Source organism: Pelophylax lessonae, assembly GCF_965119305.1.
Source record: "Pelophylax lessonae genome assembly, chromosome: 7".
Taxonomy (NCBI): domain Eukaryota; kingdom Metazoa; phylum Chordata; class Amphibia; order Anura; family Ranidae; genus Pelophylax; species Pelophylax lessonae.
This window is the reverse complement of record NC_138774.1, coordinates 52982578-53009573: the sequence shown is the minus strand read 5'-3', so window position 1 is coordinate 53009573 and position 26996 is coordinate 52982578. Positions and strand designations below refer to the sequence as shown.

The following is a 26996-nucleotide window of genomic DNA, read 5'->3' as shown; positions in this document are numbered from 1 at the left end:
AACCCTCTTGTATTGTATTGTTGCTGTACTGTCTCCCTTTCTATTGTAAAGTTCTGCGCAAACTGTTGGCGCTATAGAAATCCTGTATAATAATAATAATAATATGTGCATGATAAAAGCTTTGAGTTTTACATACACAGGCTCACTTTCCTGCTTTGTAGTGCTACACAATGGTTGTGCTTTACTGCCTGTGGCAGCTCAGTTGGAAAGTAGGGAAGTGATTGCATAGAAATGTAAAGGTTCCTCTAGTGATTGATCTACAAATATGTCTATTAACCACTTTACCACCGGAGGATTTTGCTGTCTTACGTCCAGGCCACTTTTTGCGATTCGGCACTGTGCGACTTTAACGGACAATTGCGCGGTCGTGCGACGCCGTACCCAAACGAAATTTACGTCCTTTTTTTCCCACAAACAGAGCTTTCTTTTGGTGGTATTTGATCACCTGTGCGATTTTTACTTTTTGCGCTATAAACAAAAAAAGAGCGTAAATTTTGAAAAAATAACAATATTTTTCACATTTTTTTTATATGAAATTCCCCCCCAAAGAAAATGTAAAAATCAAAATTTTTTTAAAATTTTTGGCCAATTTGTTTTCTGCTACCTATGTTTGGTAAAAAAAAAAAAATCACAATAAGCGTATTTTGATTGGTTTGCGCAAAAGTTATTGCGTTTACTAACTAAGGGAAAGATTTTTGTCATTTTTGGTGTTTGTTTTTTTTTTTTTTTTTTTTAACGAGTAATGGCAGCGATCTGCGATTTTTTTTTTTTTTTTTGCGGGACTGCGACATTGCGGCGGACAGATCGGACCCTTGACTGACATTTTTGACACTTTTGGGGGTACCAGTGACATTACTACAGTAATCAGTGCTATACATATGCACTGTTACTGTAAAAATGACACTGGCAGTGAAGGGTTAATTTTATTGGAGAGGGAGGGGTTAATGTATGCCTGGTGCTTACTGACGTGTGTGGGGGGAGGTGACTGAGTGACACAGGGACAGATCGCATGTTCAGCTATGCTGAACCCTGCAATCTGTCACTGTTTGTCACTTAGGAGATCCGCCCGCTTTGTTTACACAAGCGGGTGGATCTCCAAACTCGATTCTCGGACGGTCTGGGAAGAGCGGCGGTGATCACCGCCGCTCCTCCCCTGGCCCGACTCCCGCTGTGACTGAGTGCCGCCCAGAAGGGGAGAAGTCCTGCAACGTAGGTCTACGTCGCTGGACGGGAACGAGCCACTCTGCCGCAGTACAGTCAACGTGACTGGTCGGCAAGTGGTTAAGTACAATAAAATTATAGAAGATCAATGAACCAAAAGGGACAACTGGTGTGAAGGTGGGCATTCATCAAGAGAGGTCGCCCAATGAAACAAATATAGGATTTATTAATAACAAAAGAAAAAAGACCGGGTGGGCTGTACATAATAAGAGTCACATCAAACCTTTTCCCTTGTAAGTGACCCTCTTACTCCTCGCAGTACACCCCAGTATTTGCACAGAATAAGGTTTTCTAAGCCTCTCCCAGTACAAGACTTTTCCAGGCTTACTTCCTTCACTGAGTCACCGAGGACATTGTAGGTAAAACATTGTAAAATAAATTCCTCTGATTGGGTACATTTCCCGTACCTGACCCGGTCATTGTCTACGCAGTGCCGTCATTGATTTTTACACCCCATTTTAAAACAACATTTCTTTCCTAATGGAGTTCTAACAATAATATGTTCATTGATGTTGTAATGTTATTTTGTTGCATACAGAGTAAATAAAACTATTGAGGCTCAGAACTTTGTGTCCACCATTATTAAAATACCAGTTGTGTGGTGAGAATGAAACTCGGGGCTCTGGTTATATGACCATCCACGAAAATTCCATTCTATATAACTTGTCAGACGTATAGATGTGTTTGTCGATCAATGTTTTCTATTGACTGACAAAGCATAGTGTGATTATTGATTTTCATCTCCGTATGGAATTCTTGTCTTATAGAACACATCCTGGAGGAAGTTGAAGAACATGGTCCACTGGTCGCCCTTCGTGGTCTCCTTCAAGAAGCATTATCCATGGGTCCAGCTGGCTGGACATGCAGGTAACAGGAAATGTCCCATAAATCTGTCAGAGGGGATGAGATTAAGGGTTCAAGTCCTACTTCCTTCTGTCTATCCTAGTAGAGATGATGAATCACCCACAGTGTTTATAGTATTTTATCACATGTTCTTTCAGATATTTGTGGTGATTTTAAAAACAGGAAGTATTATTTCCATACAGAAATGTTTCATTTTCCCAGTGAAGCATACATAGAGGTTGTGATAAGGAATCCACCTAGTGCAGCATTTCCAACACTCCAGCCCACTGTGATTCACTGGTTCTTATGAGTGTAAAGCCTAGTAGACACCACTAAAAACTGACATTCAGGACATAGCTGCTGTACGAACAATCCGATGTTAGCACAGCAATCTCCCCTGTTGTTCTATTGTGTTCTGATACAGGGACCCCCCCTCCACCAGAACACTCTGGTTAGCGCTCACAGCCATTGGCTAAGATCGCTGACCGGGAGCCAGTCAGCTGACAGAAGCCGGTCGAACGGCTGCCATACACACAGACCGAACGGCCAGTTTCTATTGAATCAGTCTATGCCAGCTTTCTGGCCATGTGTACTAGGCTTACGTAAGTACTCCCAGTGCAGGGCTGTATATTCTGAGCCTTGTTTTTTACAGCTCACAGTGCTAATACCTGCTTTGTTTTGGGAATCATTGACCTAGATTAGGGGTCTCCACATTTTCTAAACAAAGGCCCAGTTTATGGTTCTTCAGACTTTAGGGGGGGTGGACTGTGGCCAGTGGGAGTGTAAAATGTCCTGGCATCAGTGGTAGTAAACAATGCCTCATCAAAGGAATAGTGTCCCATCATTTGGGTAACATTGCTGGTGTCAGTAAGAGGAATAGTGCCCCATTGTTGGTGCCAGTGGAAGGATAGATGCCCAGTGATTGGTGTCAGGGGTAAGGAATAATGCTCCATTGTTGATGCAAGCAGGGGGAAATAGTGTTCTGTTTCTATCAGTGGGAGAATAGTGTCCCATCTCTGGTGTCCGTGGGAGGAATAGCATTCCCATTTTTATTGCAGTGGGAGGAATTATGCCCCACTGTTGGTGTCAGTGGAAAGAATAGTGTACCATCATTGATGTCAGTAAGAGGATTAGTGCCCCATTGTTGGTGTCAGTAGAAGAAATTGAGCCCCATTGTTGGTGTCAGTGGGAGAAATAGTGCCCCATTGCTGGTGTCAGTGGGAGAAATGGTGCCCCACTGCTGGTGTCAGTGGGAGAAATGGTGCCCCATCATTGGTGTCAATGGGACCAATGGAGCCCCAGCATTGGTGTCAATGGGACCAATGGAGCCCCAGCATTGGTGTCAATGGGACCAATGGAGCCCCAGCATTGGTGTCAATGGGACCAATGGAGCCCCAGCATTGGTGTCAGCAGAAGGAATAGTGCTGTATTAATGGGAGGAATAGTGCCCCATGAGCCAGATAAAAGCAAGCAAGGGGCTGCAGTTTGGAGACAGCTGACCTAGAGAAACAAAAAAATAATAATATAGTGGAATGGAGGATGGGGGTCAATTATCCTGGGTAGTGTACATTATTGACCTATTAATGACACCCTGCAGGCAACTTCAAGGCTGGAGAATACGGGAAGATCCTGAAGAAGTTTTGCCAGTGTGAACAACAGTGCCTAGAATGGCTGAACCGGGACACACTGCGGCCCTTTGTCCCTGGATACTATGGAGTGGTGGAGAAGGAGGGTGAAACCTACAACCAGATGGAAGACCTACTGTCTGAATTTGACTCCCCGTCCATTATGGACTGCAAAATGGGTGTCAGGTGAGTGTTGAATGAGAAAAGTGCTCATTATAATGCCCAGCCATACATGTGAGAAATTTTTAGATGTTTATTTTAGGACATCTTACCCCAGAAGTGGCATTTCAGTATTGTCTGCTTTCTGTTTTCTTCTCTCCTCTTGGTGGCTCCAGTGGTCAGAAATCTCCATCAGAATTCAAAGTTCTGTCCAGTAGAATGGTGGTGCCAATCTCTCCTTAGGGATTCTTTCTAGTGAGAGTCCCATCCTTATTTGGGCCATTATACGTTGGGGGGTGGGCATGTTGCTGTAATCCAAACCCATTGGAGTTTTTGAGCGATATAAGAAGCCATTGAGTGATTAAACCCACCAAAAGTTGAAGTAGTAATTTTAAGTGGAGTTAACCTTTTAAAGATTTGACTGCTGATTTTCTTTTGTTTCCTGCTCAGTAAGCACCACTTGCAGGCTCAGTTTTATTCCTTAGCTCTTGTATGTGCATTACAGCTACCTCCTAGCTTCACTCCCATCTCCACTTTATCTGTGGGCCCAAACTACTGACTTCCCTTTCCAATAGTGGGAGGAGAATGTTTACATTACTGTCCTTTGTACTTTCCCGTTTTAAACATTACTATTAGATAATGATTAATGGTTATCTGTCATATGAGTCGTTATATCTTTTGGTGCTATATTGTTTTTATACTAAACTCATCTGCTATCCAGCAAGGTAATATTTTGCAAAGTATAGATAAAAAACCACAGCTGAAGTCTGATTTGCTGCTGTGGAGAGAACAACATGGATGATTCAAGGAAATGGGCAACTTTTAATTCTTTTGTCTTTATTATTATTGCAGGACCTATTTGGAGGAGGAGTTGGTCAAAGCCCGGGAGAAGCCCAAGCTCAGGAAGGACATGTATGAAAAGATGATTGCGGTAGACCCAAGTGCACCGACAGAAGAGGAGCACCAGCAGAGGGGCGTCCTAAAACCCAGATATATGCAGTGGCGAGAAACGTTGAGCTCCACTGCGACACTGGGCTTTAGGATAGAGGGCATCAAGGTAAGCCGGACAGAAAGGGTCATGCTGCCCCGTGTTTCTAACATTATATCTACACATAGTGGATGTGGACAGTTTGTGCAGCAAACCAATATTTATTCCATGAGTTCAGTAGAAAGTATTAGCATTATACAATGGGACACACCTAGTACCATAAACTAATAATAATGGATTAGGTACCCCTAGGATTAGAATGTACTATTAATAGTGCTGTAATAAGTTAAGCCTAGTACACACAGGCCAAGTTCAATAGAAACCAAACAACATTGGGCTCGTGTGTATGGTATTCTGTTGAATACCATACCCTATCAGAATTCCATATCTCCGTCATTTCCGGTTGCGGATCAGCTGTGGCTTCGTAATGAATCAGCTGTAGCCGCGTCACATGTCCAACTGCGCATGCGCAGAGTAGTTAGGGCATTTTTATAACATCGTAAGGGGTCAGGCAAAAGTCCTAGTGTGCATACCCACACTGCGCTGACCCGACACTGCGCCGAGCTGACAATCCGATCTCCATGGCCCACACTGCGCCGAGCCGACAATCCGATCTCCATGGCCCACACTGCGCTGACCCAACAATGAGACAGTGGGCGTGTGGGTAGGGAATAGGATTGTCCCATTGTCGGCTTGGCACAGTGTATGCCATGGAGATCGGATGGATGTTTGTTATAAGAGATGCCGCTACCCGATCCGTTGGTGCGCATGCGCCCACTCATGCGCAGTAGGACTTTTGCCTCACCCCCTTACGATGGTATCAAAATTCCCTACCTATTCCGTGCATGCGCAGTAGGACGTGTGGCGTGGCTACAGCTGGTGCATGACGAACCTGCACCAGAAATTACGTAGGTAGGGAAATCTGATGGGGTAGGGTTTTCTGATAGAACAATGGCAGCCAGTACAACTGAAGCCGCCCATTAGGCTCATAACCAAAAAAAGGTCTGCTGACCGGCTCCCTATCAGTGCTCTCAGCCAGTGTTCTGGTGGGGGCGTCCTCGGGGGGGGGGGGGGGGGGGAAGCTAGGCTTTACACTCTGCTGGGACCAGATAATACTAATAGCCTTACATGCTAGGACACTTCAATTATCGGAGTGTAACAATGACAGTAGTGTAATAATGGATGGTTCAGTCCCTTGTAGGACCAGAATAGTGACCTGACAATAGATCAGTCCTTCCTAGGGCAAGAATGTAAAAAATGACAAATAGTGACAAAGTGTGTAAATGTCACATATGAATATTTCTGATTGCAGAGAGCTGACGGCACTTGTGACACAAACTTTAAGAAGACCAAACACAGAGAGCAAGTGATGAGAGCTCTGGAAGACTTTGTAGATGGCAATAAAAATATCCTGGTGAGTAGATGGACCGCGTTCCCCCTTTCATTATAGCTATGCTTTGTGTCTTCTCTGCAATGTGAAGCAGTATACATTGTGACAACCTGATTTATTCATTTGCAGAGGAACTATCTGACAAGATTGAAAGAACTGCGTACAGAGCTGGAAAGGTCGGAGTTTTTCAAGCAACATGAGGTAATTACCCATAATGCCACACTTTATATTTCTCCAGATATTGTATGCAGACTATGCAAGGCACTATTTCATACGGTCAGTCAGCACTGTAGTAGTAGCACCTTGTGTATGTCTCATTCTGGTTTTAAAGTATATTTACAGCCAAAAGGTTTATTTTTTTTAAATTGAACAGAAATGGGAAAGAGTTAAAACTGCTTTTTTTTTTTTCTTATGTCTGTGTTCCATTGATGATATTTTACTTCACTTTCTGTCTTGAGGCACAACAGGAAGTGAAATAATATCCACTTTAGTGGTCACCAGGACATAGAGAGGGCGAATCTCTCCAGAGGGGACACAACAATAACCACTTGATAGGGGTTCTAACAACTCCCTACTTTATTCAACCCTGTCCTCACAAACACTTTTAGTGCATATGCATGTAAAGCTATCCATGCCAAATAACTTGATGTAAAGAAATGAGACAAAGATAAATCATTTCAGAACTTTTTCCACCTTTAGTGTGACCTATAAACTCTACAACTCCGTTGAACAACAAACTGAAATCTTTTAAGTGGAGGGAAGTAAAAATAAAAAAAAAATAAAATAATATGGTTGCATAAGTGTGCACACCCTTATACTAATACTTTGTTGAAGCACCTTTTGATTATATTACAGTGCTCAGTTTTTTGGGTATAAATCTATCAGCATGGCACATCCTGACTTTGCAATATATGCCCACTCATCTTTGCAAAAACACTCCAAGCCTGTCAGATAGCGAGAGAATCTCCTGTGCACAGCCCTTTTCAGATCACCCCACAGATTTTCAATCAGATTCAGGTCTGGGCTCTGGCTGGGCCATTATACAACTTTATTCTTCTTCTGGTGAAGCCATTCCTTTGTTGATTTGGATGCATGCTTTGGTTCGTTGTCATGCTGAAAGATGAAGTTCCTCTTCATGTTCAGCTTTCTAGCAGAAGCCTGAATGTTTTGTACCAATACTGACTGGTATTTGGAACTGTTCATAATTCCCTCTACCTTGACTAAGGCTCCCTGTTCCAGCTGAAGAAAAACAGCCCCAAAGCATGATGCTGCCACCACCATGCTTCATGGTGGGTACGGTGTTCTTTTGGTGATGTGCAGTGTTGTTTTTGCAGCAAACATAACTTTTGGAATTATGGCCAAAAAGTTCAACCTTGGTTTCATCAGACCATAACACGTTTTCCCACATGCTTTTAGCAGACTTCAGATGTGTTTTTGCAAAATTTAGCCGGGCTTGGATGTTTTTCTTGGTAAGAAAAGGCTTCCATCTTGCCACTCTACCCCATAGCCCAGACATGAAGAATCCGGGAGATTGTTGTCACATGTACCACACAGCCAGTACTTACCAGATATTTCTGAAGCCCCTTTAAAGTTGCTGTAGGCCTCTGGGCAGCCTCCCTGACCAGTTTTCTTCTCGTCTTTTCATCAATTTTAGAGGGACGTCCAGTTCTTGGTAATGTCACTGTTGTGCCAAATTTTTTCCACTTTATGATGACTGTCTTCACTGTGTTCCATCATATATATAATGCCTTGAAAATTATTTTGCGCCCTTCTCCTGAATAATACTTTTTAACAATGAGATCCCTCTGATGCTTTGGAAGCTCTCTGCAGACCATGGCTTTTGCTGTAGGATGTGACTAAGAAAATGTCAGGAAAGACCTACTAGAACAGCTGAACTTTGTGAGGTTAATCAGAGACACTTTAAATGATGGCAGATGTGTACTGACTCCTAATTAACATTAGTTTGAATGTGATTGCTTAATCCTGGACACGGCTACATCCCCAGTAATAAGAGGATGTGCACACTTTTTGTTTTTTTATTTTTATCCCCCCCTAAAAAGATTTCAGTTTATTTTTTCAACTGTACAGTTTATAGGTTACATTAAGAGTCGGTTCACACTAGCGCGACTTGTCAGACGACTTGTCAGCCTGACAAGTCGCGCTCCCTCGCGGTCCATTGACTGCTACAGGACCCGTTCTAATAGGAGCGACACAAGTCGCTCCGACTTAGAAAAAGGGTCCTGTACTATTTCGGGGCGACCTCGGAGCGACTTACATAGACTTCTATTATGTGAAGTCCCTGCAAGTCGCTCCGAAGTCGTGGTGCATGGGAATGCACAAGTCGCCCCCAAAGTAGTAAGGAGTCGTGTCGCCTTAGTGTGAACCGGCTTAATAGGTGGAAAAAGGTATGAAATGATTTATCTTTGTGTAATATTTTTACATCACTGAAACCTAACATTTTAACAGGGGTGTGTAGACTTTATCCACTGCACTAATGTATGTATGTATGTATGTATGTATGTATGTATGTATGTATGTATGTATGGCACATTTGACAACTCTATATTGTAAAAATGTTGTAGTTGTATGTTTAATAAAATGATTGTTGATCTGTCACAGTGCCACTTCCTGTGGAACAGATTCTAACCTCAAGGTTACCATAAAACAATAACAGAATACAAATGTTACCGAGTGCCTTTATTACTGACAAATTGCAATATATGTGAAAGTTAATATAAAACCATGTAAAAAGTAAGAGTGATCATACAGACCAATGTTGTTGATCTCTTCCCTGTGCAGGTTGTTGGAAGTTCTCTGCTCTTCGTCCACGATTCCTCAGAACGGGCCAAAGTTTGGATGATTGACTTTGGGAAAACCTCTCGGCTACCGAACAAGCAGACACTAAATCACCGGGTGCCTTGGATGGAGGGAAACAGGGAAGATGGGTACCTGTGGGGTCTAGACAACCTCCTAAACATCTTCTCTGAGATGGTTCAGGACTGAAATACTTCAGCTGTACGGACTAGAGACTGGCTTTGGTGTGAGCACAAAATGACACCCGCACTCTGCCCAATGGCAACGGAAATACTGGCATAAAAGAAAAAACTCCTTGTGGATACTGAACTCTCCGAGCGGCTCATGTGCCCACATCTGTATTGTAAATTGTATTATAATTTTATTTATGCTTTTTGTAGCCTCATAGAAACACAACACTGGAAACTCTGTACAGTTTAATGCTGAGGGAAGTATACCTCTCCGTTCTTTTATAATTTGTGTATATATATATATATATATATTTTATTACAATTTTACAAACTGAATTTATTCTGTATTTTATATTTTTAAACCGTTCAATAAGACGGAGAATAATTTTTACCTGGTTTAGACTGAAAATATTGTTTTTCATCCTTTTTATTAACCAAAGATATAGAGGCATATGCAGCATTTTAACCACCTAAGGACCCAGCAACTTAAAGGCTGATGATTGGTTAGATGTTTTGCTGTGCTGTGATTGGTTTTTGGACCATAGTTGACTTACTTTATACAGACTTTTTTTTTTACGCTTTAGGTTATTTTTAATAAGAGTGAAAAGAGCAATGCAGTAAACCATAGCAGCCAATCAAAGTAGACACTTAGTGTAGCCCAGCTAATACAAACCAATGTATGATTTGTTGCTGGGGGTTGAGGCACGGTTTCTTATCCTTCCCTTTGAAATAGGCACATTCAAAGTGTGAAGTCCTATGTATCTACAGGAACGCTTGTCTGTGTTTCCCATAGCAACCTGAGTCTCTGTTTTGTATTACTACTGCATGAAAGGGTGAAGGTGATTGGCTCCGTGGGCACCGATGACATTGATTCTAATAGATTTTTTTGCATGAGACTGATTGGTGCATTGTAAAAAAAAATAAAAAATAGGAACCTATAACCGAAAATTATTTTTATTTATTTTTCTTTGCAATGCAATCCATAGGCACTTTCCAGGTTGGTGCTGTCAAGGAACAGTCTGGTGTTTCCTTAAATTATATCAAGGAGCCATTCACATTGGATAAGTCAAATCATGCATTCTACCTTTTCTATGCCAATGTCCTCAGCAGTCCCACCACTGCCATAACTAGTGCAATGGCACCGCAATGTATTCCTGTGTATGGGAATTAGAAGACTGCCATGTGTTCCAAACTGAGGGTCTATAAATACAATGAGTGACTGACAACTCTGCTGATATGAAACCTGAATAAAAGAAAATGACTACAACACTGTATTTGTACTCAAAAGCATCCAACCCAAATTAAAACAAGAATCCTGAAAACTGTTCCTTGTGAATTCTACATGCTTTGCACTGGTGCTTTATCCTTTCATCTTCCTATGAGCTTTTATATGAGGACCAGGGGGGAGCTTGCTTGTTGGCCACCCCCTGCCCTTCTCTTTTGGAGCAGAACATGTTGAAAATTATCCCAGCTAATGCAACCTGTCTGTGGTTAATGACATTATAGTGTACCTAAATAAGGGCAGCCACATTCTATATATATATAATTGGGAGAGATTTCCTAAAACTGGTGCCCATATAATCTGGTGCAGCTGTGCATGGTATCCAATCCGCTTCTAAATTTAGCTTGTTCAATTGAAGCTTTGACAATAAAGCCCCTTTCACACTTGTGCGACCTAAAAGTCGCGTGATTTTGACTGGACTTGAAGCAATGTCTAAGTCTTTGGACCTTAAAACACATTAAAATCGGCCCAAAGTGGTGCAGGGACTACTTTTGAAGTCGTTGCAACTTGAAGTCGTACAGATATGAACGGTACTCATTGAAAATCATGGAGTACGACTTGTCATGCGACTTTGCAGTCTCAAATTGCAGGACAAGTCGCACAAGTTTGAAAGGGGCCTAACTTGGTTACTAGGCACAGCTGCACCGGATTCTCTGTGTTCCAGTTTTAATAAATCCAACCCCCCCCCCAGTGTGTCAATATAGAGAGTGCAGTGAAATTCCTGATCCATCAGTCTAGCTTAGCAATTAGTATAGATTCAGGCTGCATTCTGACTGCACTCCTCTAACAGAAGATTGCTATTACAAGTATCTGGTAGTCCATCTGGCCCCCCTCCCAATCTTAAAGGCAAATGTTGACTTTTTAAGAAACCGATACTTGCCATTCTATGTAATATCAGGGCTGTCTTCGCTGTACTTTTGCTCTCCGGTGCCACCATCTGGGATTTGGGAGCTGACTCTTCCCTGTCAATGCACAAGGCACGGCTGTGAGACTTAGGCCTCTTTCAGACAGAGTGGAATCCATCAAGCGGATCTGCCTGCTCAGCGGGGGATCTCTCCGCTGATCCTCACTGAGCAGGCAGATGACAGGTCTGTGTCTGCTATGCAGCGCAGACACAGCCTGGGGTTCTCTATGGGGCGGTTGGATGGAAACGGACTGCCTGTCCGTTTTCATCTGTCACCTGATCTGCTGGATGGATGGATCCCCATCCGTCTGTTTTTAGTGGATCAGATGCTGGCAAGTGTCAGCGGACACATGTCTGCTGACATCTGCCGCTCCATAGAAAACAATGGGTGGTTCGATCTGGTCCGCATAAAAACTGGACAGGTGGACCCGATTGGTCCGCTGGTGTGAAAGGGGCTTATCCTGCAGCCTCTTGGGATGTGTGATGTGTCTCAAGAGGCTGCAGGAGGAGTGTGGATGGTTGGCCATGAGGATGTCATTCTCACCTAAGTGAGTATTGAGGAAGTAGTGGGTGGGGGGGGGGGGGAAGGGGTAGTTTTGGGTGAGAATCTACTGTAAAGCACAACAGAATGCACTTTTTTTTTCTTCTTTTTGGATAGCATAAAGCTGGCCATAGATGGATAGAATTTCAAACAAAAATTCTTAAGTCTTGAAGTGGAATTTTACCCATAACATAAAGAAAAATAATCTTCTTTAGCAAGGAACATACATTCCACAATAACCACTTGAGCGCTGGAAGGTTTTACCCCCTTCATGACCAGGCCAAGACCAGGACCACTGGTAATTGTGCGGTCATGCAGTACTGTACCCAAACAAAACTTATACCATTTCTTTCACACAAATAGAGCTTTCTTTTAGTGGTATTTGATCACTACTGGGTTTTCTAGTTTTTGCGATATAAATGAAAAAAGACCAAATATTAAAAAAAAAAAAAAACGATTTATTACTTTCTGCTATAAAACCTAGCCAATAAAAAAATCAAATTTCTTCATAAATTTAGGCCAAAATGTATTCTTCCGCGGGTTTCCCCACATCGAATTCGCATGACAGGAGACTGACCGGCTCTCAATGGAGCTGTTTACACATTTCCAGGGCGGCCATTGTCTGCACTGGAAAGGGTGATGTGCGTCTTTGGCTCAGTTTCAGGTCCAAATTCAGGCAAAAATTTGCAGTTCGCACCTGAAACGGAGAACAGGGACGCACCAGACTCCTGCTGCGAGCCGCGACCGCATGAGCGTGAACCCGGCCTATTACAGTTATCAGTGCTAATATTATACACGGTTACTATATTAATGCCACTGGCTGAGAAGGGGTTAACATCTAGGGCGATCAAGGGGTTAATTGTGTGCCTAACAATGTGTACTGATTTTTACTAAATGTCTCTTGTTTCTTATCCCTGCTTTGCAGGGAGATTGTTCCCTCTGTACAGAGCTCTGTGTTGATTGTCAACACAGGGCTCTGGTCTGTGATTGGACACAACTGATCAGTAGGTCCTGACAATGAATCCTTGGCCAGGACTTGCTGATGCGGAGAATGCGTGTGCCCTAAACCCAGAAGCTGGCAGTGACGTACGGGCAGCCCGTTCGCAGTACACTGCGGGTGGGTAGTCCACAAGAAGATAATATTCATGTTATCAAAAGTAGTGTGTGCTGTAAATTGCCTCTGGCATTGCTCCCGTTTCTTTTTGTCAGAGGCTGCCATCTTGCTGAAGCCCAGAGCCTCTGAGCAGCAGTAACTATTTAGGCTGTCAGCAGATTGGCCTTTAGTGGTTGTGATTGGCACAGTGCCAAAAATGGATAGTAACTGAGCATGTGCAGAGCAGGGTGAGACGTGTATTACTGGATTTTACAGTATAGGCATTACCTTATGTTATACTTTGAGCCCCATTTATCCAAGGATCTGAAATGAACCGCATTACCTCTGGCAGCCAGCTTGACGTCTCTTTTAATCCTCTAACTTGCCTCGGAGGAAGGATACTTAGATTTAGGTTATGAGCAACCTGTTTTGTTATTCTTCTAGAGACTTTGATAAATTAGTCTTTAAACTTCAATCCTTTTCTTGATATTTGTTTTCTGTATACCCCTCGTGCCTTATTAGACACTAGCCCAATGCAGAATTGTTCAGCAGCTGTAATGGGTTTCAGTGCCAACCTTGCTACAATGTGCTTGTAGGACTGTTCAAATCCAAGTGCCTAAGTACACAGAATGTGTACACAGAATGTATACCAGACACACCACGTTCCGTGTGTCAGCACTTTATAAATGGTACAAACAAAAGTGGAACTTTCCCAATAAATAGATACCTAAAGGGGCCTTCTGAGCACAATGGAAGAAAATGCTAAAACCGATTTCCTGTCCTGCCATCTATTGTCAGGTGATAGCGATGCAGTGAGTGCTGTATGCTCAGACATTGGGCCTTTGTCTTTATAGATTGGAAGGTTCATACAGTAAATCTCCAGAACATTGAAAATAAGTGATCTGCTGATAGAGCCCAGTGCTGTCCAGTGGTGTGTTCATGGAACGAGTACGTTGGCTGCCATTGCTGATCTCACTCTAAAAATTGCAGTTGCTTGATTGTCACTGGTCTTTAATATTTCTGAAGTCAGTGACCTACAACAAGCATGCAGCCAGCAAAATCCAAACCCCATAATATGCATATTTGTCTCAGGCTAAAAACTCTGATAGCACATTGGATAAGAATGACAGTAGGAATGCACCGATCCGATATTCGGATCGGATATATGCGCCGATATGGCCATTTTAGATGGATCGGGGGATAGGTAACATTAACTGATCCACTGGCCGATCCGGTTTTTGCTTGGTAATGGCTCAGCCATCCCTTGCTAGGTGCAGTAGTAGTATGGGATGGGAGCCGTTACTTCCTGTATAGGTCCGGCTCACAGGCGGAGTGATATCAGATGCACTCCGCCTGTGAATGGAGGAGCCGTAAACATGAAGCAGCGGCTTTGCTCTGTACTGCAGCCGCTTGCTTTGTGTGTAGCTCCGGATCGGTTCCGGTATCTGCGATTTTACAACGCCAGATATCGGTATCGGGTCCGAAAAAGTCGGATGGGTGCATCCCTAAGCCAGGCAACTATTATTTTCAGACAGGGTGGACAATAGTGGTATCCCACACACACTATTCTAGAGCTGCACGATGAATCGTTAAAAAATCACAATCTCGATTCACCCCCCTCATGATCTTAAAACGGCGTGTCCTCGATTCTTACAGAGCTGTTCTACACTCACAGCTGTCAAAAAAAAAAAAGAGAGCCTCCAGCAAATGTTTATCAACATTGTTAGGGCTGCTAGATAACTATAAACCCAATGCTTTACAATGTATCATTTCATTCTTTAGATCAAAGGAATGAACTTCTGTCTGTAAGACCCGGTTCACATTTGTGCGATGTGGGAACGCTGCGAATATACAGTGTGTTCCCGCATCACATCCACACCCCTGGCAGTTCACACTGCCATATGCGATACGCTGGGGGTGTCAATTAAAAGTTAATGACACCCCCAGTTGAGATCGCATATCTCAGTGCGATCTGAAAGTTCGCACAGAATCGGATCGCACTAGTGTGAACCACCATGGGATCCGATTCTGCTGCGGACCAAAAAAAGGGTCCTGTGCGAGTTAGGTGTGATCGTGGTACGAATTCAGCCATACAAAGTGTATGGCTGAATTTGCACCGCACAGAGATCGCATGTGATTTTAGGAGCAGTGCACTGCGAATTACATGCGATCTCTGTGATCGCAGAAATGTGAACCGGCACTTAAAGCCTATTTCTGACCAGGGGCGGCCCATCCATTGGGGGCACAGGGGTGCTGCCCCCCCTATCAATGCGTCCGGACCCCTAATTTACATGCAGGGCGCTGGACGCATGGATTCCAACGGGGGTTTTTTTTTTTTTGAAGCACGTGATTTAGAGCCAGAGGCTCTAATAGGCTTCAAAAAAGGGTGAGCTCGGGGTGCAGAGAACTGAGCCCTTAGCCCACCCAGTTGTGTGACAATAGCGAATGAATATTCACTATTGTTACACAGATCCTCCTCCTGGCCATTTAGGAAGCGGTTCCTGAAACCCGTTTACCAATTGGCCGAAAGGAGAAGCCATGCCATTGGCCAAGGAGGAGGGAGGAGACACAGGAGAAGCCGCTGCTGCCTGCCTGACCCAACATGTTCACAGTGAGTGAGTGAGCCAGTGATCTGGCAACCGGGGGGTGGGGGTGTATGGTGTGGTCCGTCTGACGCCCACCCCCCGGCCTATGGAGCACCAGCCGCCACTGTTTCTGAAATTTTTTGTTTACAAGTTAGAGCCGGTTCACATAGGAGCGACCTGTGAAGCTGCGCACCGCGACCTCGGAGCGGCCAGCACGGACTTCATATCATTGAAGTCAATGCAGGTCGCTCCGGGTCGCCCCAAAGAAGCTCCGGACCCTTTTTCTAAGTCGGAGCGACTTGTGTCGCTCCTATTAGAACGGGTCCACAGCTTCTCTATGGCAGGCGACCTGTCAGGCGACCAGGTCGCCTGACAGGTCGCCCCAGTGTGAACTGGCTCTTAAAATCAGTATTTTTTGCTAGAAAATTACTTCGAACCCCCAAACATTATATAGATTTTTTTAGCAGAGACCCTAGAGAATAAAATGGCGATCGTTTCAATCTTTTATGTCACACTGTATTTGTGCAGAAGTCTTTCAAATGCAGTTTTTTTGGAAAAAATACACTTTAATGAAGTTTAAAAGAAATTAAACTCTAAAGTTAGCGCAATTTTTATTTTTTGTATAATGTGAAAGATGATGTGATGCGGAGAATTGTGAGAGAATGGTGATCTTTATTCTAAGCAAAAAATTGTGATCCCCATTTTATCCAGAATCGTGCAGCTCTACACTATTCAGTACAGATTTACTTTAGGGACCGACTACAAAACCTCCGGTCTAGTTATATTCATGCTGATCTAGAAGAAGCCGGCTCAATATTGCAGTTTTATGTAAAGAAATATGATGGACACAGTGAAATCTGCTGAGTTTTTTCCTCCCACAGTTGGCTATTTTTTGTTCCTTTTTAGTAAAACAAAACTTATTTTTACACTATTCCTGTAAATAATTTGGCATATAATTTTTTTTTATAATAAACAAGACCTTTAAAAGGACTCTACAAGTGTGATGTATCTTATTTTTGGATTGGATGTGTGTTTTTTTTTTTAAACCCATCAATTTAACAGTTTCATAAAACCAGTTCCATTCCTGGAGTAACTGTCACATTGCTTGTGCTCTCAACCAAACTGTCAAACCATCCAATGGCTGGTGTCATAACTGATCACATGGCAGATGAAGATTAAACGGAGGCCAAGATGGCAGCTTCTTTGGCTGAAAATGATAGGAGGGTTTACTTCCACTTTAAGTGTTCCTGTCTAAGGCTCCAAAAGACCCAAACTCCCAGGACCTGTGAAATGCCACGTATCTCCATCAGAGCCCTTCCAATTGACATTATTGAAGTCGCTGCAACTTCAAAGGTTCCTGCACTACTTTGATCTGACTTTGACATGACTTCAATGCCAGAGAGTGTTAAAGTCTCATCAAAGTCACTTCAAAGTCCGACTTCAAAGTTGCACTGAAAATCACACAACATTGGAGTCCGCGAGTGTGAAAAGAGCCTTGATAAGCAAAAAAAGGCAGTTGATGAGATCACTTGGGCTTACAATAAGGCCAGACATACATGTTTAGATTTTTCTCCTTCAATCCTGTGGGCTTAAAGGAGTTGTAAAGTCAGAAGGTTTTTTTATCTTAATGCATTCAATGCAGTAAGATAAAAAGCCTTCTGTGTGCAGCAGCCTCCCTAACACTTACCTGAGGTCCCTCTCTGTCCAGCAATGTCCCAATGTCCAGCAGTGAGTGTCTCAGCCATCTGAGATTCTCCCTCCTGATTGGCTGAGACTCAGCAGCAGCGCCATTGGCTGCCCCTGCTGTCAATAAGTCTAGCCTATCAGGAGAGCAAGGGGGCGGGCCTGGGTCAGGGCTCCGTGTCTGAATGGACACAGGGAGCTGTGACTCGGCTCGGGTGCCCCCATAGCAAGCTACTTGCTGTGGGGGCACTCTACAGGAGGGAGCGCCGAAGAGGGACCCAAGAAGAGGAGGATCTGGGCCAAATCCATTGCAACAATGCAGATAACATGTTTGTTATTTTTATAGGGGGAAAAAAACAAGACTTTAAATCACTTTAATGATAGAAATTGTTTAGTTCCCCTATCTACACTATCCAAAATTTGGCGAAACTTTGGAGTGGCACAAGTGTGAATGGAGCCTTAAAGTGGTTGTGAACCCCCCTATAATGTTTGTACCTATAGGTAAGCCTATAATCAGGCTTACCTATAGGTACTGTAAATATCTGCTAAACTTGCACCGTTTAGGAGATATTTACATTGCATGCAGCCGATGACATCATCAGCGCATGTGCTTTGAAGGAATGGCCGCCCGTGCCGTTTCTTCAGAGCCCCGTGACGTCACGCTGCTCCGGGCCAGAATCACAGCCGGAGTCCGCATTTACTTTGCAGGTAAACAAAAAGATAAAACTTTTTCAAGACTTTACTTCCTTTTTAAGAGTACAGATGTAGGCACCTACCCTGCTGGCTATTGGTATATGGTCAGCTACAGTGACTGTCTCAGTACCCAAATAGTGACTGCATCTGATACACTTTAAATAGAGAACTGATACAGTTTATGTCCAATAAATAAAAACAAAAAATGTAGGGAAAAGGTTATCGGTGATAAAAGTGTAACTATGGGTAAAATCAGTAAATGAGAAGAGAATGGGGCTTTAGTTTATAGGCCTCTTACACACGATACTCCCGTTTGAGCATCTCCTTTCCCAGCCGTAAATTTGTCTTATTGAAATGCGCGCATTTACGCACATACGCGTTCACGCAAATTTGCGTCTTTACGCACGAATGTATTCTCGCGTTTTTGTAAAATATGCAAATTAGCATTTTACAGATCAACAGTATGTTCGTGTGCGTTCATTTGTGCGCAATTTGCGCGCATTAGGCGTAAATTACTGTCCAAAAATGCAGGTTTTTCTATTATGTTCTTACTGAAGAACACACGGCGCTCATTTACGCTCCTGTGTGCATAGGCACATTACAATTAATGGGCTGTATTTTAACTCAGAAAAAAAAAAGCTGTGCTGAGCTTTCTTAACCACTTGCTACCCTCCCGCCGTCAAATGACAGCAGAGCGGTGTAGCTATTGTTCTGGGATGTTGTCATATGACAGCGCACCAGAACAGCCTCTCTCGCGCGCCCCCGGGGGCGCGTGGAGAGGCGATCGTGACCGCGCCATGTCCTAGCAACATATCCGATCTCGGTAATCTTGGTAAATCTCGATCTCGGTAAAGAGTCAATAACATGACTCTTTACCCATGTGATCGGCTGTCTCCAATCACAGCCGGTCACATGTAAATGAGGAAGTGCCGTTATTCGGCTCTCCTCGCCTCACACTATCAGTGTGTGAGGCGAGGAGAGCCAATCAGCGGCTCCTCCTCATGGGGGAGACAAGTACAAGTAATCAGGGCACTGATCATCAGTGCCCTGATTACACAAAATGTAAATAAACTGCCAATTACTGCCCACTATCAGTGCCCACAGTGCCCGCCATCAGTGCCCATAGTGCTTCCAGTCAGTGCCTGCTCATCTAGGCACTGACTGGCAGCACTATGGGCACTGATTGTGGTCACTGATGGTGCTGCCCATCAGTGTCCATCAGTGCAACCCGTCAGTGGCCATCAGTGCCACCTCTCAATGCCGCCTATCAGTGCCACCTATCAGTACCCATCAGTGCAGCATATTAGTACCTCCTCATCAGTGCCCATAAGTGCCACCTCATCAGTGCCCATCAGTGCAGCTTTATCAGCGCACATCAATAAAGGAGAAAAATTATTTATTTTCAAAATTTACTCACAGAAAATAAGAAAAACATTTTTTTTTTCAAAATTTTCTGTCTTTTTTCTTTTTTTTTGTAAGAAATAAAAAACCCAGCGGTGATTAAATACAACCAAAAGAAAGCTCTATTTGTATGAAACAAAGATAAACATTTCATATGGATACAGTGTAGCATTACCGCGCAATTGTCATTCACAGTGTGACAGCGCTGAAAGCTGGAAATTGGCCTGGGCAGGAAGGGGGTGAAAGAGCCCAGTAGGCAAGTGGTTAAGCTGCAGTGTGCAAGAGGCCATATAGAGGTATGATGGTCCTGGGGGGGTTCAGTGGTGGCAGGGCACCAACTATGTGTATGCTGCCATGGACAGGCTCCAGGAAAAGCAAACTATAGTTATAATGCAGTCTATCACTAGCATTAGGATGGCAGGGTGGCGGGACAAAGTAATTAAAGAAACCTTGCTTGGAGTTCAAGTTCTGCAAAAGTACAAAATTGAATTGTTGTGCTGCCACCTGGTGGTCATTATACAGAATGCAAGCCCTAGTCAATCTATTGAGAGTTTGTTCACACCAGATTTGGACACTTTCTGTCTGTTTTATTTACTTTCCCTATTCAGCCATTATCATTTTTACATTAGCATTGTGGTGAGAATATGACAGTTGGTGAGGAGGTGCATTGCCCCCTCACTGCCTGCTTTAATTCCTGTGGACCCTGTGGTTTTAGGGAGCTCCCATTGAGTGGGGATCATTTTTGCACAGGATCACGTTTGCAACAGTGGTGCACGGAGGTAATGCTTTATATCAGTTTTTTTGGGTACAATAACTCCAAAAGCCTTTTTATGATACAAAGGGGTTTATTTAGACACTTTGCAAATGCAGTTGCTCCCTGCAAGGGAATTTTCCCCAAAGTTTAGCATTCTTTGCGCCGATTTTTTTTTTTTTTTTTCAATTCTGCTGCTGCAATTTGCAGTCAATTGGCAGCAATTGTGTACTTCCATGTTTGTGAGAAAGCTTCAGACTTCCTTGGCGCTTGATCCATATTTCTATAATTTTCCCCAAAGCTTAGTGAATTGGATGAAATTTTGCCGACTTCCATCTTCCAATCATGTGCAATTAAAAATTCTGTTTAAAAAAAAAAAAAAAAAAATATATATATATATATATATATATATATATATATATTTTTTGTTTTAATATATATTTTTAATATATTAATACCTGATTGAGTATTTTTTGCAAAGTGAGCCCCAGGTTCACACTACGTGGTGTGGGGCACCACATGTGACTTTAAACAGGAATCACACTGCATTCCTGTTCCAATCACATGCGAATATTCAGCAGTGCGATTTGAGCCATTATTCTGTATGGCTCAAATCGCATTGAATTTGCACCAAAAAGTGCAGGGTTCTTTTTTTTTGGCCGCACCAGAATCGGATCGCATGGGTGTTCACACCTATGCAATTTGATTCTGCAAACTGTGCTTTGTGAACCGTTTTCAGGGTGTTGTTACATACACACCCGCATTGATTCGCATGAACAGGGTGTGATTTGCATGCGGTGCAGAATCCACACAGAACTTACTGCGAATTCGCACCACACGAGGGTGAATCGGGGCTCAAGCTTCCCTTCGGTCACTAAGCTCCGGAGAATTCCCTCGCAGGGTGGAAGTGCGTGTGCAAAGTGAACAATTTATTTACCTTTAGCAAATCAACCCCAAATCTTCCTGCACAAGGTGTATTTGGGTCTAGTATATAATAAATGATACTTCTATAAACTGATATTAAACTATATAGGGATAATTATACATTTTTTTGTCCTGAAAGGAATTCTCCCTTTTTTAGAAGTCAATAAAGCCCCATGATGAGAAATGTAGTTTTATTTGCAATGTATATATTTAAATATTCCAATAATTTATGGCTTTGCAAAATAAGTCTGAAGCACCAATTCAAGTTTTCTACTCTTTCAGTTCTCTGTGCGTTTGAGAAGCACAATTTTTCCGCACAGCCCAGCTTGTACGCCCCCTTCAGGTAATACATAGGCATTGCCATCACTGGCTCTCTTTGGGTCCAGCTGGAGTAGCTGACCATTGCTGCGACTTACAGAACTGTATTCCCACAGCTGATATCGCAGGCTCTTGCCTTGTTTTGCAATCAGAAAGATTTCATCCACGTCACCTGCGTTTGGAGCTGGAACACTGGGGGCTGGGTGGTACAGTCCAGGGATGTCCACATCTGGCTCAAATGAACCCCTCGCCATCCCAAGAAGAACACCTAAAAGGAAAGTCATAGTAGCCAGTCAATGATGCTGCACCAATATTTATCTGATGATCGTTTGACATGTGGTTGTCATGTCTAATGTGCCCAGTGTGTTGAATTACAGATGGTACATTAATACCATGCAGAAATGCCAATTTACCAAGCTTACAAAGCACTTAAAGTGCAGAGGGTAGTACATCACAGAAACTGGTAAAGCTGAACTCTGGCCTTTCAATTACATTTTTTCTGAATAGCCTAAAGCACATGTGCCAAACACAATGCCCGGGGGCCAAATCCGGCCCTCCAGGCCATTTCATGTGGCCCTTGCAGCCAGGGCATTTTCTTTAGCCAGAACATGGTGGAACTCCATTTCGCCATCTCTGGCTCTCACCCTCTGCTCCCCGCACACCACTATCACTTGTAAACACAGAACCTTCTGTGCTTACAAGGACCGTTTTCCCCTTGCTGGCTCGTGGCTCTCACATATACCTGCCTGTCCTGCATGCACTCATGGCGGGGACAGATGACCACCAATGATCACCCTGCAAGTACACAGTAGACTCCTTAACTCTGAATTCTGTACACAGTACACTCCTTAACTCTGTACATAGCGCACTCCTAAACTCTGCACTCTGTACACAGTACACTCCTAAACTCTGTATGTAGCGTACTCCTAATCTCTGCACTCTGTACGTAGTGCACCTCTAAATTCTGCACTCTGTACGTAGCACACTCCTGAACTCTGCACGTAGTGCACTCCTGAACTCTGCAGTCTGTACATAATGCACTCTTAAACTCTGCAGTCTGTACATAGCACACTCCTGAACTCTGCACTCTGTACGTAGTGCACTCCTGAACTCTGCAGTCTGTACATAATGCACTCTTAAACTCTGCAGTCTGTACATAGCACACTCCTGAACTCTGCACTCTGTACGTAGCGCACTCCTGAACTCTGCACTCTGTACGTAGTGCACTCCTGAACTCTGCAGTCTATACATAATGCACTCTTTAACTCTGCAGTCTGTACATAGCACACTCCTGAACTCTGCACTCTGTACGTAGCGCACTCCTGAACTCTGCACTCTGTACGTAGTGCACTCCTGAACTCTGCAGTCTATACATAATGCACTCTTTAACTCTGCAGTCTGTACATAGCACACTCCTGAACTCTGCACTCTGTACGTAGCGCACTCCTGAACTCTGCACTCTGTACGTAGCCAACTCCTGAACTCTGCAGTCTGTACATAATGCACTCTTTAATTCTGCAGTCTGTACGTAGCGCACTCCTGAACTCTGTACACTGTACATAGCGTACTCCTGAACTGTCTGCATACATAGTCTTACAGACACAACCGGCCCTTTAAGGGCAACCATAATGCCGATGCGGCCCTCAATGAAATTAAGTTTGACACCCCTGGGCTAATTGATATAAATCCGCTTTGGCACACATATGAGACAACGTATATGATAAAAATGACATATTTATTACAAAAATGTTTAAAACAAATAATGTAACTAAAATCAAAGAGGTTACCTTCACACTGCTCTATAGCAAAATCTTTACCCCGATTTTGCTGTGTTTCAGGTGCATTTGCTGTGTGTGTCTGGTGCATTTTTGGATTGCCTGCACCTGTGAAAAATGGACATGACTCAAAAACCCACCAGAATTGTGGTGCGTTTTATTTTTACTGTGATTTTGCAGTGATTTCTATTAATTTCAATGGGAAGCTGTGTTTTTTGTGCAGTTTTCAAAACTGCACCAAAGATGAAAATGCAGGACTTTAGGACTTTTCAAAACACCCTGCACCTGTAAGGTAGTGGTATGAAAAGCTCCTTAGAATTTAAAGGGAAATATTTTTCTTTCAAGGAAAAAACGCAGGAAAAACGTATCAGTGTGAAAGGGCCCCAAGGCCATAAACCTAGTTGGAAGGGCCTGGTATATAACCCATAAAAAGATAAGAAACAGAGACAACTTAAATCAATTGTGTAAATTTAACCGTGCAGTATTATAATACAGGTGTGCTTGTCCAAATCCAGAAGGCCAACGCATTTTGCTCAAAACGTAGCTTCTTCAGGACCCTGAATTTTTTGTTTTAATCATTAGCTAGCTTACCATAGCAGCGCACCAGTTACCCTGATTATTATAATGAAGAACCACCTTAAACCTTTTGGGATACCCCATAAATATCTTCACTTTACTAGGTAGATATGGTAGATCTGACGCACCTATGTCTGCCCCCAAGACTGTCTTATTGCACAAGGCATGATATTTCAGCCATGTTGATTAATGCCTGATACTCCAGGGTCCTGAAGAAGCTATGTTTTGAGCAAAACGCGTTGACCTTCTGGATTTGGACAAGCACACCTGATTTAAAGTGGTTAAAAAGCCTCAAGATTTTTCACTTTAATGCATTCTGTGCATTAAGGTGAAAAACCTTCTGTGCTGCAGCTCCCCCCAGACCCATTCCACCCCCTTTTTCTTACCTGAGTCCAATCTGATCCAGCGATGTGCATGAGCGCAGCAGCTCCAGCCACTGTCTCTCTTCGCATTGGACAGATTGATAGCAACAGGAGCAATTAGCTCCCGCTGCTGTCAATCAAATTCAGTGATGCAGAAGCGGGGGGCAGGGCCGAGTTCCCCTGTCTGTGTTGATGGACTCAGCAGCAGGACTCGGTAACGAGCCTGCACGGGTACCCCCATGGAAAGCAGCTTTCCGTGGGGGCATCCAATGAAGAGGAAGGGCCTGGGGCGCTGGCTGGCCCCCGAGAAGAAGAGGATCGAGCTGCTCTGTGCAAAATGATTGCACAGAGCAGGTAAGTATAGATATGTTTGTTATTTAAAAAAGGGTTTACAACCCCTTTAAAGTGTCTCTGTTCCTTATTCTTTTATGGGGTATATACCAGGCCCTTCCAACTAGGGTTATGGCCTTATGGAGTTTAGCTACATTGTATATGTGTTTTTAATGTTTTTGTAAGAAATAACAGAATTTTTTGTAAAATCTTACCTGTAAAATTCCTTTCTCTGAGTCCTCCGACAGTCGCCGCCTCCTCTAAGTCATCACTATTGGGTATTGACTTCCTATCCGTAGGAATAGCTAGGCATATAGACTTAGTCAAAAGACAAAAGGCATTAGCATATCCACACCCATGGGGGCTGTCCCACTGGTCAATACCCCCCTGCATCACCACTCCCAACTCAGTTTGGTAGCATAGCAGTAGGTATAAGAACCCCAAAAGAGGGGCGGGGGCGGCGACTGTCGGAGGACTCAGAGAAAGGAATTTTACAGGTAAGATTTTACAAAAAATTCCGTTTTCTCTTACGATCTCCGACAGTCGCCGCCTCCTCTAAGTCATCACTATTGGGATGTCTCAAAGCAGTATAGACATGAGGGGTGGGAGACGCAACCGTAAAAAAGGCAACGCAGTACCCACATCAGAGAAAGGAATCTTACATGCACTGTAAGAACCAACTGGGCAACAAAAAAAACAATGCTCAACAGGAGCAACAGCCCAGGAAAGCAAATGCCAACAGCCAGGGACCCAGAGAAAAAATTCAAGGGTCCATCATGGCACAGCCGCACTGAGAACTTTGCGGCCAAAAGAAGCATCAGCCGATGCCAGAACGTCTACTTTGTAGAACTTGGAAAAAAGTGTGTACCGACGACCAAGTCGCAGCCTTGCACACCTGGGCCACCCAGGCCCGATGCCAACAGGCCCAGGAAGTACTCAAAGACCTGGTAGAGTGCGCCTTAACAGGGAAGGGTGGAACCCGTTCCTTCAAAGCATAAGCCTGCTCAATGGTCTGTCTGATCCATTTGGCAATAGTTGCTGCGGACGCAGCCATGCCCTTCCGAGATCCCTCAGGAAGGACAAAGAGGGAACCGGTCTTCCGAAAGGATTCCGTAGACGACAGGTAAACCCTGATCGCCCTGACAACATCCAAGGAATGCAAAGCAATCTCCTTTGGATGCTTAGGCTTCGTACAAAGCGAAGGCAGAACAATGTCCTCATTAAGGTGAAATTCAGAGATCACCTTGGGAAGGAAGGATGGGGGGTGGTCGCAAAACCACCTTACCCTTGTGAATGATCAAGTAAGGGGAGCGGCAAGACAACGCCGCCAGCTCCAACACTCTGCGAACCGAAGTGATCGCCACTAAAAAGGCAACCTTCTTAGACAGCAGAGGCAACGATATCTCCCTGATGTTTTCAAAGGGAGCACGCTGTAACGCGGACAGAACCAAGTTCAAGTCCCATGGAGGTAAAGGCTCCTTCCTGGGAGGAGCCAGATGTCGCACACCTTGAATGAAAGTGCGCACCAAGGAATGAGACGCCACAGGGCGTTGGAAAAGGATAGCCAGAGCAGACACCTGGCCCTTTATCGTGGCCAGCGCCAGGCGCTGGTCCACTCCAGACTGGAGAAAAGCCAAGATTCTCGACACCGAGTAAGAACGAGGGGAGAATCCCCTGGACTCACACCAGGTGAAATAGGCTTTCCAGGTACGGTAATAGATCTTACCAGAGGAGGATTTCCTAGCCTTGATCAGGGTAGGGATGACCTCAGGGGATAGACCCTTGTCCTTCAAGACCTGGGTCTCAACAGCCAGGCCGTTAAAGCTAGCGACTGTAAAGCAGGATGGAAGATCGGACCTTGAGACAGGAGATCTTCCCGCAGAGACAGACGCCACGGAGGCGCCACTGCCAGGTGAACAACGTCGGCGTACAAGGCGAGGCCAGTCCGGTGCCACCAGAATCACCATGTGCGGTTCCGAGATCAATCTGCGAAGGAACCGGGACAGTAACCGAATCGGAGGAAAGGCGTACATCAGACGATACTGATGCCAAGGGGCCACCAACGCATCCGAGGCGTCCGCCAACGGGTCGCGCGTTCTTGCCACCAACCTTTCCACCTTTCGATTTAGCCGGGATGCGAACAGATCCACGCCTGGGGATCCCCACCTCGCACACAGCATCTGAAAAACCTCCGGGTGTAGGGACCATTCCCCTTGGTCCAGGGTCTGGCGGCTCAGATAGTCGGCCTGCCAATTGTCCACACCCGGAATGTGAACTGCCGAGATCGCCGGGACATGAGTCTCGGCCCAAGACAGAATGTCGGTCACCTCCCGGGCCGCTCGAGCACTCCTGGTGCCCCCCTGGTGGTTGATGTAAGCCACCGCGGTAGCATTGTCCGTCTGTACTCGAACAGGCAGGCCCTGGAGACGGTCCGACCACTGGAAGAGACAGAGTTTTATCGCTCGTAGTTCCAGCACATTTATCAGGAGGGAGGACTCCTCCTCTGACCAAGTGCCCTGGGCAGACAGGTTGCCCAGGACTCCACCCCAGCCCGACAGGCTGGCGTCC

General features: G+C 44.3%; 2 protein-coding genes across 5 annotated transcripts in view; one reads left to right on the top strand and one right to left on the bottom strand.

Moving 5' to 3' along the window:
* The window catches only part of ITPKC (inositol-trisphosphate 3-kinase C), an 83931-nt gene extending 74581 nt beyond the window's left edge, over positions 1-9350 (top strand). Inside the window, exons 2-7 of the mRNA XM_082263137.1 lie at positions 1989-2088; positions 3662-3875; positions 4701-4905; positions 6149-6250; positions 6356-6427; positions 9026-9350. Of these exons, the coding sequence (XP_082119263.1) occupies positions 1989-2088; positions 3662-3875; positions 4701-4905; positions 6149-6250; positions 6356-6427; positions 9026-9229 (897 nt within the window). The 3' untranslated portion in view covers positions 9230-9350. The remainder of the gene's footprint in view (positions 1-1988; positions 2089-3661; positions 3876-4700; positions 4906-6148; positions 6251-6355; positions 6428-9025) is intronic.
* Positions 9351-21273: 11923 nt separating this feature from the next.
* The window catches only part of ACTMAP (actin maturation protease), a 29544-nt gene continuing 23821 nt past the window's right edge, over positions 21274-26996 (bottom strand). For all 4 annotated transcript variants that reach the window (XM_082264474.1, XM_082264475.1, XM_082264472.1 and 1 more), the window contains one exon: positions 21274-21653. In XM_082264474.1, the coding sequence (XP_082120600.1) occupies positions 21346-21653 (308 nt within the window). In that variant the 3' untranslated portion in view covers positions 21274-21345. The remainder of the gene's footprint in view (positions 21654-26996) is intronic.